The sequence below is a fragment of the Dromiciops gliroides genome, chromosome 1, assembly GCF_019393635.1.
Source record: "Dromiciops gliroides isolate mDroGli1 chromosome 1, mDroGli1.pri, whole genome shotgun sequence".
In the NCBI taxonomy this organism is placed as follows: domain Eukaryota; kingdom Metazoa; phylum Chordata; class Mammalia; order Microbiotheria; family Microbiotheriidae; genus Dromiciops; species Dromiciops gliroides.
Window position 1 is genome coordinate 27532822 of NC_057861.1, and position 14295 is coordinate 27547116.

The 14295-nt window shown below is 42.5% G+C and overlaps 1 protein-coding gene across 4 annotated transcripts in view; it reads right to left on the reverse strand.

The window, feature by feature from the left end:
- PTPN11 (protein tyrosine phosphatase non-receptor type 11) overlaps positions 1 to 14295 on the reverse strand; it is a 71704-nt gene that overhangs the window by 17223 nt on the left and 40186 nt on the right. For all 4 annotated transcript variants that reach the window (XM_043982153.1, XM_043982168.1, XM_043982144.1 and 1 more), the window contains exons 7-10: positions 11235 to 11331; positions 9889 to 9968; positions 9595 to 9753; positions 2120 to 2251 (exon numbers count right to left, since the gene is read on the reverse strand). In XM_043982153.1, the coding sequence (XP_043838088.1) occupies positions 2120 to 2251; positions 9595 to 9753; positions 9889 to 9968; positions 11235 to 11331 (468 nt within the window). The remainder of the gene's footprint in view (positions 1 to 2119; positions 2252 to 9594; positions 9754 to 9888; positions 9969 to 11234; positions 11332 to 14295) is intronic.

Below are 14295 nucleotides of genomic sequence, written 5' to 3' on the forward strand. Positions count from 1 at the left end.
TGGGATAACCTGCTGAAAACCCACTGCTGATCTTCAAGCACTAAGTAAATGTGAGCGGCTCCTACGTGCTGAAGACACTAGACCTTGGTTCTAGCCCAAAGCCTAGCACAGCCTGTCCACCCTTACCTCACATATTAGTCCATTAGCACAGTTACCGGTCATAGCCAAACTGGACCTGAACTAAGGTCTCTCCACTCCTTCCATAAGGGGGAGTGGTCTCCCCTCCATCTCTGTCTCTTGACCTCTTTCTCTTCCTTCAAGGCCCAAATCATCCACCATTTCCTCCATGAAGTCCCTGCCACAAATTTCTCTCTCCTCATATTTCTTACTCAATTCAGAAGCACTGATTAAATCTCTCTTCTGCGTGAGGAGCTGTTAGGTATGGGAAATATAAAGGCAAGACCAAACAAGTACTGGCCCTCGAAGGGTTTATTTTCTCCTGGGTAGATACAACACACGTGCCCAGCATAAGGAGAACATGAGAGGGAGGGGAAGAACCCTAGCAAACAGCACTTTATGTGGACCTCTCCTCTGTCCTCATTTTATTCTCCATCATGTCATAGGGCATCAATTTCCAGTCTAGTCCCACCTAAGAAATGGAGGCATGTGATTTGCCTATCTGTCCTCCTCCTGTCAGACAGACTATTATCAGTTCCCTGACATATGCTGTCCTCCTCTCTAAACGCCCAGCATCAAGCACCACACCTTATGTATACTGCAGTTAAAAACCCATTCTGGGCATTCCCTCCACCAATGAAAGTTAGAACCCCTCGCTGACCTAGAGAGAAGCTGGAGGCACAAAAAGGTGAGTGTCTCACCCAGAGTCCTTCAGCTCAGTGTCAGAGGCAGGATGTAGCCTGGTCTTCCTGACCTCGAGGCCGGCATTCTACCACTAAGTTCCAGTGCCTCTGCCTTACACACAGCAGGTATTTTTTTTTAAAGTGAGGCAATTGGGGTTGAGTGACGCCCAGGGTCACACAGCTAGTAAGTGTCAAGTGTCTGAGGCCAGATTTCATCTCAGGTCCTCCTGAATCCAGGGCCAGTGCTCTATTCACTGTGCCACCTACCTGCCCCCACAGCAGGTATTTAATATATGTTGGCTGAGTTGAACCAAGGGTGGTCTATTTTAGGCCAATCTATCTATAGTTCTCTTAAATTTTCTCACCGTGAATAATTCATAGCAAACACAGGGTGGTCTAGACCTGGAAGGGAAGTTGGAGGTGATTTTATCCAAACTCCTCATTTTACAAATTAAAAAGTTTAGGCTATGGGGCAGCTAGGTGGCACAGTGGATAAAGCGCCGGCCCTGGAGTCAGGGAGGACCTGAGTTCAAATCCGGCCTCAGACACTTAACACTTACTAGCTGTGTGACCCTGGGCAAGTCACTTAACCCCAATTGCCTCACTAAAAAAAAAAAAGTTTAGGCTACATGACAAGGTCACTGGTCCCAGCCCCTCTGCTCTCGGTCCAAGGCTTCCTCCAGTACATTACAGCTGCCCCAATTCAAATGACTGAGATAAGGAGCCTCTGATCTCCTCCCTACAGCTCCATGAGGCAGTGATAGGACAGACACCACAAACCACAATAGGGGAGCCTTGGAACCTCAGTTTCCTCCTCTGCCTGAGTAACTTCACCTCCCACAGAAATGCAATGTGATAACATATAGAAAAGCAACTAGAAAAAACTCCAAAGTGCCACACAGCAGGTGAGATAACAATGCTGCTAATGCTGATGGGAGAGAAAACAACACTTGTATGTGGTAAAAACAAGGATCCTGTCCCATCTGCTACCGAGAGACATCAGATAACATCAAGACTGGCAGAATGGTTGCTTGCAGAAAACTGAACCTTCATTCTCTAGCTAGCCCACTCTCATTTCTATCCCACAGCCTCCTCCCCAAATGGCCTCACTTCTTCACTACGATAAATCATCATATCCAAATCACTCCATGGCAGTTGGGTTGTACAGGTCATAGAGGGCTTAAGGGTAAACCCAAATCACTCCATTTGGATCTGATCCTCTGACAGAAGGAAAGCATATCAGGACTCCAAGGGGCGCCCACCCACAAATTCCTCCATGAAAAGCCACCAAAGACCCTAAAGTATATCCATGTACTTACTTGTCCAACCTTGGAGAGCTTAAGCTCTCTGAGCGTATAGTCATGAGCAGCGCTTTCTTTGACGTTCCTAACGCGCATAGCCCCATACTCCTTCAGAGCATATTCATCGGGCCAGTACTTCACACATTTACTCTGTAAGAATCAAAAATGAATTAGCCCCTATAGATTGTTAAGTAGAAATCGAAATATTCAGAAAACATAATGTATCTTAAAGTCTCACTTAATGGTTATCTGGACAAAGCTACTAAGACAAATAAAGACTCAACTCTGGCATCTTAACACCATTTCAATTTTTTTTTTTAAAGGGGAAGGAAATTCAATTTAAAAAATTATTAAGCTGGCACTGAGCTACACTTTGAAAATAGATACACCAAATGCCAGCCCTGGATTCAGGAGGATCTGAGTTCAAATCCAGCTTTAGACAATTGATACTTACTAGCTGTGTGACCCTGGGCAAGTCACTTAACCCTCATTGCCCCACAAAAAAAAAGAAAGAGAAAAAAAAAGAAAAAGAAAATAGATACACTACAGTTTCTGCTCTGAGTTCATTATTTAAAAGGAAAAAAATCATACACACACGAATGCCTATGACAACAAAGGAAAATGTGATGAGTGTAAGGGAGGGTTCCAGGCAAAGTATTAAAAGAACTATGTAAACAGATAATTTTCCGTTGGGAGTGAGGATGGAAGAGGAAGGGGTCTGGCGAGATTTTGTGGAGAAGATGGCATTGGTATTGAGCCTTGAAGGAAAAGAGGAATTTGAACAGCTACAGATAGAAGTGAGGGAGGGGGAGGGACTGCCCACTCTAGAATAGGGCATATGTTGCTGGCACACTGCTAGATAAGGAGAGTGACCTTGGAAAGTACATTTGTTTGAGGCAAAAGTATGCTTCAATGTTCTATGACAGTAGTTGCTCATATGCATATGACAAGAAATCTGGGATGAATACAGGACAAAGTTTGATTCAGTGACCATGGGCAAGTCACTTCACCCTGTTTGCCTCAGTTTCCTCATCTGTAAAATATGCTGGAGAAGGATGTGGCAAACCACTCCAGTATCTCTAATAAGGTCACAAAAAGTTGTACATAACTGAAAATGACTGAATAATAAAATTACAGATTTCACGGTCTCATGTACAAACTCCTTTTTCTGTAACTACCTTGAAAATGGAAATTGGCATTTTATTGGTGTCAAGTTCAGAATTTTTAAAATATAATTTTTATTAAAAAATTAAAATGAAAATACTGCTTCAAAGGTACAAATGAAAATAAAAACAATGAAGCTAATAGCTAGAAAAATATGAGCACCAGGTCTGTTTTATGATTATGAGACAACTGTATTTTACCTGACAGCGTAGTACTGGAAGATGAGCATGTGATTACTAAGAAAAGGTGAGCTCTCACGGAGTGGAGCCAGCTGATGAACCAGGAAGATAGATTGGCAAACCACAGACTTCAGGGACATGTTAAAGACAGGCTATAATTTGGTCAGAGAGAAGTTGGGTTTTTCTCTCTCTACCACTACCTGATGCAGAGAATAGAAGACAGAAGATACTTTCTGCAAGATGTAGAGAAGAAGAATCTAAAATAGAAGCAAAATCAGAGAGGCTTTTGCCAATATTAGGACAAAGGTCATTACCTTTTCCTAAAAGTGTCTAACACTACTTCAGATGAATGAATCAACTGAGATGCTACTGGAGAGCAAGCCCAGATGAGAAGAGGAACAACCTAGAAGAAGACAAAGAGACTGTACCAGGAAATTAATCTGCCTAGATGAGATGCCATGACTAGTGAGGGATTAATCCAGCACAGTTTGGAATAGCTCAGCTTAGCAAAGGCATCCACACAATGCTCACCAGGGATATTTTTATGGAAAGTTCCTGAGAGAGAAGATAATGAAGTCTACAACTCCAGAGCCATGAGTTGACTGGGCCACACATATTTTCTCCAAATATGTTCTCTATTACCCTGAGACTTGAAGCATATACCTACTATTCCCACAGACACAAAGTGCATTGAGAAAGACGGTGACTGATGCTTATGAGAGGAATGATATGTAAATGTTCTCTATTTGCTTTGTATCTTCAGTCAATGTTGGTTAAGACTAAGTATTAATAACAGATTTATTCATGGAAAATACATGGATGGGGGCTCAAGACCTACAGTTTTAGTAGAAAAAGTCGCCCACCAGGATTACCCCAGAGAACTTGAAAATGTTGAATCAAAGCAGCAACTATGCTTCTAGGGAATCTCCCATCTACCAGCATGGCAGCAGATAAGGAGGAAATAAGCTACTGAAAGAGTAAATGACGAGGAAAAGAAGGTCCGTGAACAAGTCACATTCAGGAAAAGCAGCAGCAGATTAGAACTTGATCTGGATGCCAAGATCCAGAATTTTCAATTATTCAGCAGAGAATGAAGAGCCACTAGAGGTGTGAGAACAGTGGCTGATGATCAGACTAATGCAATAGGGAAATTACTTTATCAGCAGTGTGAAGAATGGGTTGGAGAAAGGAGACAGGGAAAACAATTAGAAACTACGGGGAAAAAAATGAGTCTGAACTAGGGTGGCTGTAGTAATCTAGAAAGAAGATGGATATGAGAAATATTTTGAACAAAGCTCTCTGATAAATCTCATTTCCAAGACACATAAGGAACTAATTCAAAATTATAAAAATAAAAGCCATTTCTAATTGATAAGTGGTCAAAGTATATAAATAGAAAGTTCTTGGGGCAGCTAGGTGGCGCAGTGGATAAGGCACCAGCCTTGGATTCAGAAGGACCTGAGTTCCAACCCAGCCTCAGACACTTACTAACTGTGTGACCCTGGGCAAGTCACTTAACCCCCATTGCCCTGCCAAAAACAAACAAACAAACAAAAAAATTAATAAATAGAAAGTTCTCAAGGAAGACATCCAAGCTATTAACAGTCATATAAAAAATACTACAGGGGGCGGCTAGGTGGCGAAGTGGATAAAGACTCCAGCCCTGGATTCAGGAGTTCCTGAGTTCAAATCCAGCCTCAGACACTTGACACTTACTGGCTGTGTGACCCTGGGCAAGTCACTTAACCCCCATTGCCCCATAAAAAAAAATTAATTAATTTTAAAAATACTACAAATAACTATTAAAGAAATGTAAATTAAAAGAACCTTGAAGTTCTACCTCATACATATCAGACTGACAAAGGTTTAAAAAAAAAAAAAAGGAAAATGACCATTGCTAGAAATATAATTAGTGTTGGTAGGGATATATGTTGGTCCAGGCATTCAAGAAAGCAATTTGGAACTATGCCTCGAAAGTCAATAAGTTGTGTACAGTCAATTCTCAACATCTGCGAGTTTAACTTTCGCAACTTCAAGTCCCATGATTTTATTAGTAATTTCATTTTCACTTCTGCATTGGCAAAAATCACGTCAGTGGTTTTGTGCAGTAGAAAAAAAAAAAAAGAGAGAGGCACGATACAGGCAAGTTTCTATCAACAAAAAAAGTAGGGAAATGTTCCTAATAGTGTTCATGGATCTGCCCCAGAATGTGCTAAATCTTGCAAGGGTCCAATGAGGGAACTGAAAAAAAAAAAAAAGGAAAAGCAGCTAAGTTTGTGGGTAAATGAGATGGTGATCATCCCCTCCCTTCATCTTCCTCCCCACCTCTGCCCTCTGGGCACAGTGGAGCAAGTGGTCTGGCCTCCCCTGCTGCCCACGGCTCAGTGCTGAGTGGCTGCCCTCACCATGGCCCAGGGCAACTGGGCCTGGCCAGTTCTGAGCTCAGACTGGGCCGCTCACCCCAAGACATGTCCTTGTCACAGTGAACAGTTGAAACACAAAGCCAAAAGGGAGACTAGAGATGGCAGGCTGCCCTTTTCCCTTTTCTAACTCAGGGTTTTTCTTCTGACATCACAGCCCCTGCTCCTCCCTGTCCACTGTCTCTCCTCTCCCCTACATGTTATGACAAAAATATTTATAGCAACTCTTTTTGTAGTAGCAAAGAACTGGAAACAAAGAGGGTGCTCATTAATTTGAGAATGGCTGAACAAATTACCTCACATTAATGGAATAGAAGGGAAAAGGCATTTATTAAGCACTTCTTATGTGCCAGGAATTATGCTACGTGCTTTAAAAACATTATCTCATTTGATCCTGACAATAACTTTTGGAGGTAGGTGACATTATTATCCCCATTTTTTTTCCAATTGAGGAAACTGAGGCAAAGGTTAAGTGACTTCCCCAGTAAACAGTAAATGTCTGGGGCAGCTAGGTGGCACAGTGGATAAAGCACCAGCCCTGGATTCAGGACTCCCTGAGTTCAAATCCAGCCTCAGACACTTGACACTTAACTAGCTGTGTGACCCTGGGCAAGTCACTTAATACTCACTGCCCCAACCAAAAAAAAAAAAAAAAAAAAAAAGAATGATGGGGACAGTTTCAGAGAAACCTAGGAAGACCTGTATGAACTGATACAGAGAGAAGGAAGTAGAACCAGAAGAACAATTTATACAACAGCACTGTAAAGACAGTTTTATAAGACTTTAAAGACTCCTACTGCTGTCATGACCAGCCATCATCCTGGTCTACCTCTCGTCCCTGAGATAACGGATACAGCACGAAGAATAAGACAGACATTTCTGGGCATGGCTAATGCAGGAATTTATCGGACAAATATTTGTTACAAGAGTTTTTTTCTTTTAAAAAAGGAGAAAGAGAGAGAGGAAGTGAGGAGAGAAAATAAGTGCTTGTTAATTATAAAATGAAAACCACATAGAACTGACACAACTTGGCAACTCAGTAGTTATGGAAAAGAGAGTATCAAGAACGGCTTGATGATGAGTTCAAGGGACTCAAATAACAGTGATGCCGCCACCACTAGAGTAAAGATCTGAGGAAGGAAGGCAAGGTCAGTTTGGGGAACACTGGCTTAAAGGGGCAGCTGGCCAGCAGGCAACTGTAAATAGGAGACTAGAGCTGAAGGCAAAGAGAAAGGCTAGGGAGTCATCAGCATATAGGGGGTATTAATGGAGGCCTCGGGATTGGACAAGATGACTAAGAGAACGTGTGTGTGAAAAGAGATGGCAAAGGACAGAATCTTGTAGGACTATCAATAGCTGAAGGATTAAGGAGAGGGAGAAAATAGGGGGAAAAAAGCTAACTGAAATAATTAGGAAAAGTTGAGTTCAGCTGAGGAAAATGGAGGAAGCAGCTTTTTTGCATAGTTTTCCTATACTGAATACCTCCTCTGAGCAGAGACACAAAAGAATAATAATAATTACCCAGCATGTTAAAAGAAATCCAATGCTCATTTATGTTTTTAACATAACAAAGAAACAAAACTAAATAAAACAGGAAGGAACTGCTCCATATCCAACCTTCCCAGCAAAGTTAGAGCTACAGCAGCTACTACATATGTCACCACGGAGGAGACCCTTCCCTCAGCTGCATCTGGGAGGTGGCCAAGTTCCCCACAGCTGCTGGCTTCACTAACAGGCAGATTGAAAAAGATGGCACCAAAAAACCGTTTCTTGCCGGCAACAAGGAGAGCTTTTATGCTAAATAAGAGATGTGCTCCTGATCACTGGCAATCCATTCTGCACGTGGGCTCCCTTTTGGTACTATTTCTTTTTTCTGTGGCATCCCCACCTTGAGCCCCAGTATACTTTCCCTAACTCCCAAAGGCCAAACTACAGGAGAAGAAATCCGCCTTCTGCACTTAGGACCCATAGTAATTTCCAGTAAAGCTATGGCCACTGAGAGAACAAGTACCAGTATACACACCCAAAGAGCTACATGATTCACATACTCTTTGAATGGCCACATGGAGACAGAAGATGGGCGGAGATGCTAATGGTAGGCTGTTTCCTATGGCTTTTCAGTCCAAACCTCTCTCTGCTTTCCCCTTGAGCACAATTCTGATCTGAGCTTCTTGTGGACAGATTCAATACAGTTTTCATGTTCCCTAAGTAAGCCATTCTCCCACTCCTGACTAAATCCAATGCAGTCACTGGCCAACTGATTCTAGTAGCAGCTTCTGGCCACTCCCGATAGCAGAGAACTCTACAGAAGATTATAAGACAAAATCATGATCCTGGAGATTCAGCTCTGGCAGATTCCCAGATACCACTGGGACCTTCAGCAAATTAATTCTGAAATTTAGGGTTCATTTGTAGGCTTTTAAATGAAAACACAGAAAGGTTCTGGTTTCTTTCAGTGCACCACAAAGTTATTTCAAAATAAAGCACACACACCTTGACTTCTCCCCCAATGCACTAGGCCAACAAGTAGGTTGGGGGGATATGGAAAGGAGGATACAAAAAGGAGCTTCCAAAGAGTACCAGTAGCCTATTTCTAGGGGAAAGGGGACAAGGCTGGGAGCACACTGGCACCGGGTGAAGAAGTTCCCCTTCCAATACATCTCACCCATCTCATCTGCTTAGGGCAGCTCATCGGGGAGAAAAGCATCCCAGTCACTCTGAAGTCATTGCAGCTACTTTCCCTTCTTCAAGGACAGTCAGGAACCTGCATTTGCACTCAGGCACGAGCCTGGATGGAGGGCAGGACCCAAGGGAGGAAGCCCCAGGCCTCAGGCTCATCCCCTTCAGACCCAGGAAACTCAAAAGAGATCACGCTCTCAGATTTATGAAGGCACTTCAAGGTTGGCAATAATCAAATCTGAGTTCCACACAATAAATCCAAGGATAATTAATGATACCGCAGTTCCCTTTGGGAAAAAGATGTTAAATTTTCATTGTACATAAGCCTCCTCACAAAGGTCTTTAATGCTATGCTGTAAGTAGCAAACTTATGTAATGGGCTTTACAAAAAAAGAAAAAAAGAAAAGAAAGAAAAGAAAAAGGAAAAAGCAATGTCCCAGTTCTCTACTATCCTAATATAAAAATGATCTGAAGAATGCCAACAAAGATTCGTGTGCTCCAGTACCCCTGCTACAAAGGGTCAAGCACAATATGTCTTTTTATCCAGAAGCCAAATAACCAAGCAGTGGTTTCAGGTATTTTGTATAGACATGACTAATACAAAACCAATGAAATTTTTTCAAAAATGAAAAAAATTTCACCTTGGACACAACAAAAACAGAAACCTTGATGAATGAAAAGCTTCTAGTTTGTTGTATGATCAGTGTTTATTAAATGGGACTTCAGTCAGCTGACAGAATTGGGTGATTCTCCAAAAATGTCATCTTGTTCATCAATCATCAGTTTGAGAAAGTTCAGATTTCTTACAGAAGATGATTCACTCCCACCACAGTCAATTTAAACTTTCCAATGGTCCCAAAATATTTCATCACAAAAACAAACAGAAAAAAACCCAATGCATTGCAACAACTCATGGGGTAGGAGGCCACAGGCCTATGCCAGGCTAAGGATGGCAACCTTGAACAAGTCTCTTGCTATGACAGAGGTTGATTTCCCTTGGTCTCCAAGGTCCCAGCTCTCCCATAATGCACCACTACATTTTATACTCTACCTTGCCTCTCTCTACTTCTTTTGTTGTCATGACAATAACTCGTGAATTCTCCTGGAACACCATCCTCCAGAAGTCATTCACTGTGTTCTGCAGACAGCCTTGAGTTGCAATATAACTCTTTTTGGGCTTTGAATTGTTGCACTTGGTCTCAAATTCAGGCTAGAAATCAAAACAAATGTACCTTAAACAATGACAAGATTCTACTTGGAAGTCATTTTTCTAGATGAAAGGAAGAAAAAATACAAATATTGTCAGCCCATAGCCGGGACCGTAGAGTGCAAATGCAGAGCTTACCATGATAATGTTTGCATTAATGTAATCTGAAACTGGTTCATTTGGATCCCCGTCATGTAGGACAACCCTGGTATGATCAACTAGAAAGAGAAACCACAAAGTCATTAATACCATTTTGACAAGTTTCAGTCACTTACACAAAGAAATTTCTAGTTTGTCAAGCAATTAATCCAAAATGCAACAACACTGATATTTCCTTTAGATAAAGAATTATGCCAAGAGTCCATCCCCAATAAGGGCAATGAAAGTACACCTGAATTACACATCAAGTTGCCTAAAGTGCTTTAAAAAAATAGAATCAGCGAAAAAAACAACATCAACCTAGTAGAGAGAAAGCCTAAGAGATTGAGTTGGGTTTTGTAAATACAAAAAAAAATTGTTCTAAACCTGATCCTGAGTAGAAATTCAAACTACTAAATCTTACCAGGTTCTGCTACAGAGCCCCAGTAGTCTACCTGTCTTTGTCAATAGCAGGAGTGGCCAGGGGGCAGCTAGGTGGCACAGTGGATAAAGCACCAGCACTGGATTCAGGAAGACCCACCTTCAAATCTGGCTTCAGACACTTGATACTTATTAGCTGTGTGACCCTGGGCAAGTCACTTAACACTCATTGCCCCCCCCCAAGGGGGGGGGGGCAGGGGAGGACGGACAGAAAATAGCAGGAGTGGCCAAACTGAACTAGACTGGCCCTTGGGAAAACAGGTACGGGTCTATTGCTGGGCCTTTCCAGCTTGGAAGGACTAGTTAGAGTTTGTGTTCCTCTGGCATGGCCCTCAAGAACGTGTCACTTCTATGCCATGATCAAGTCCCAGAAGACAACACCAACACCTCCCAAGCTATCCTCAATAGCATGGCACCAGCCTGGGTAGGCCCTTCTCTGTACTCTTTCCTTCCCCCAAAAGGCAATCCTGTCCCTACCAGAATTTGTTATTTTAAAGAGGAAGCTACCCCCGGGAACTTTCCCAATATCCTCTTCTAAGCAGAGTTCAAATATTACATTTTCTTATCAACAGTCAACATGAAATACTCAAGATGATCTAACAATTAAATAACAATCTTCAGCTTTGCTCTTACAGAGTCTGAACTAAACAAGTGGTGAGATCCCCCCAACACTAAGATTCTCCAATTCTCCAATCAATCATAGTGCTAGGGACATGGAAGTTCAACGAACAAAGGCCTGGTTTCCCACTAAATCTGGTCATTACAGATGCTGCCTAAAATTAAAAGAAATTAAGGATTCTAAGGTGGTGAGATGGACATGAGGCCACTGTCTCTCCAGCATTATCAGGGGAAAGCACAATTACTGGAAGTGACTAGCAAGGGAAATGCAGACTATTGATACTCACATGGCAAAATGTTCTTGTATCTGTTTTTGTTTTTATTTTCTGGCCGCTGACCCTCTTTACGGCTATATAGGAGCTTGCATTCCTGCTGTTGTAAAGTCTGGATAAAAATGAGAGGAAATGCTGTTAGGAATTCAAGAAATACTTCTCAACTACCTGTGCTAGGAAATCTAGGTGATAAAAAGAAGTAGAATACAAGTGAGACAAGTGATGGGCACTAGTACATGCTCTTAAGATTTCCTAAAACTTTGTAATGTCTCCATGTTTCTCTCTCTCTCTCTCTCTCTCTCTCTCTCTCTCTCTCTCTCTCTCTCTCTCTCTCTTTTTTATGAGGCAATTGGGGTTAAGTGACTTGCCTAGGGTCACACAGCTAGTTAAGTGTCTGAGGCCGGATTTGAACTCAGGTCCTCCTGACTCCAGGGCCGATGCTCTATCCACTGCGCCACCTAGCTGCCCCTTTTTTTTGGGGGGGGGGGGGCGGGGGGAGGGAGGCAATTGGATTTAAGTGACTTGCCTAGGGTCACACAGCTAGTAACTGTTAAATGTCCGAGGCTGGATTTGAACTCAGGTCCTACTGAATCCAGGGCCAGTGCTCTATCCACTGCGCCACTTAGCTGCCCCCATGTTTCTCATTTTTACACACACACACCCTCCTCTTTTCCTATACTTCCTAGCCATACAAACCCTAAGGAAAACAAAAAAAATAGGGGCAGGTAAGGAAGGAGAGAAAGCAGAAGACAAATTGCATCCAAAAAAATGCAGGGAATGAGAGAGGAAGGGAAGGATGAAGGGAAAGGGAAAGAGACAAAGAGAGAGACCACAAACATTAAGCAGTAAGTATGTGCTGTGCACACAAATACAAACAAGGCAATCCCTGGAATTCAGAGAAGAAAAAGGTATGTACTCACACATGGGCACACACAAGCATACATATATATATAAGAACACAAAGAAATTCAGGAATCCTACATAGGTAGCACTTTGTAACCTTTGTCATCCACGTAATTCCAGGTAGTTTCTGATCCTTTGGGGTTAGGGAAATGTTATTTCTTGGTGCCTTTTGAGCCTGGTTAAGTTAATTTTTAACACTTTAATGTCTATCTTTACCAGATATGCCCCCCCCAAGAATCATTAATGAATGCCCACATAGACACTCTCCCAAACCCAGAGGCGTGAGTCTAGACAAATGGGGCAAGAATAATTAACAGTTAGTGCTTATGTAGTACCTACTATGTGCAAGGCACTGTGTTAAGCACTTCACAATTATTGTCTCATTTAACCCTCACAACAACCCTGAGAGGAAGGTGCTATTATTACCCACATTTTACAGATAAGGAAACTGGGGCAAACAGAGGTTAAGTAACTTGCCCAGTGTCACACTGGATTTGAACTCAGGATGGATTTCCTGACTCCAGGCTGAGACTTCTCTAGCTGCCTATAGAAGAAAGCTGTCCCAAGAAGAAAGACATTCATAGAGGCCAGAGAACCTGACACACCATCAAAGTCCATGCGATAAAAAGCACAGTTCTGCAAAAGACCAGGAAGGAAACAAGGAAAGAAATGGGGCCACAAAGGAAGGGGACAAGAAAGTAGGCGCCAGGAAGTGAGGCAGCCCTAGAATGAGAGAGACACTGGAAAGTAGAGAAGAAGCCTAGGTAGGAAGGGAGCTAACTCAGAAGAGGGACAGTCAGGTGGGCTAAAGATAGGCCGCCAGGCAAGCTTCAACTGATGGAGGAGAAAATGTGCCTCACTGGGTACTACTGAATCCAAGATGCAGGAAATAGTAGCAAATTATGAATTGTCAAATCAACAATGTAAAAGACACAGAGAGGAAAGAAACCCAACAAATTTGGAATATCCAAGTGATTTGTCACCAAGAAATTTTACCACAGAGAGCAGGCTGAATTTCACATAATAATTAAATTTCCACTTTGTTACTTTGAATTTCAGAGAGGTATAAACCAAGTTTGAATTGGCATTTCAATCTTAGTTTCCTAATGCAATATTCAACCTTGTGAGAAAGCTCACGATACAAGTCATTTGGCTGGTTAAAACTTGAAAGAGAAAGAGAGTACATTTAATGCAGAAGTTTCCGAACAAAAAGGTCATTCCAATCCAAAAATGACCCCAGATTAAGAACCGAAGGCCATTCAATGCCTCATAACTGCCCCTCTCAGGAATTCTTGGCCAGTTTTCACAATCAATATTGCCACATTATAGAAAAGGCTCCTTCTGGGCTTGGAGACGCAGAGCTCAAAGATGAATTCAAAACTGGATTAGAGCAATTGCTTCAAATGCCACTAAACAAGCAAAAGTAAAAGCACAAAGGTTTGCCACAAATAACCAGCTCCTTGGCCCAGAACAAAACTTTAGCAGTTAAAAAGAGAAGTTTCACTTCAAGTCTTCCCCATGGGATGATGCTATCTGTGTTAGCATCAGGCCACTAAAGAGAAAGCATAGTCGGAGATGCAGAGACAGTAGTAATACCTGAGCAAAGCTTCCAAGAACTGGGAGAACAAAGGGGAAAGGGAAGTCGAGGAGGAGGGAAAAAAAGCCTAGAGAAGCCTAGGACAGCTAAGGGGTACAATGGATAGAGGACTAGGCCTGGAGTCAGGGAGACCTGAGTTCAAATCAGTCTCAGACACTGGGTAAGTCACTCAACCTCTGTTTGCCTGTTTCCTCATCTGTAAAGTGGGAATAATAACAGGTTGTTGTGAGGGTAAAATGAGATAATTGTAAGGTGCTTAGCACAGTGCAGGGCACATAGTAAGCCCTACAGAAATGTTCCCCAGTAGGCATATCAAGAATGATCAAAGAGGTGCCAAGTACCACCTTCTATTACCTCGGATGTCAACCCGAAGGACAAAAGAGCTTCATAATCCTTGCAGAGAACGCTAGAACAAAGCACAGCAAACCGAGTCCCAAGCCAGGGGAAACTCTATGGCCAGCCCGGCTTTCAGGCCAGCTCCCAGCATCCTCTTCTCCCATGCAGACTGTGTATTCTAATAAGCCACCGTCTGAGACTGTCCTTACCCCTGTGAGGACAGTCTAAAGGACAGGCGAG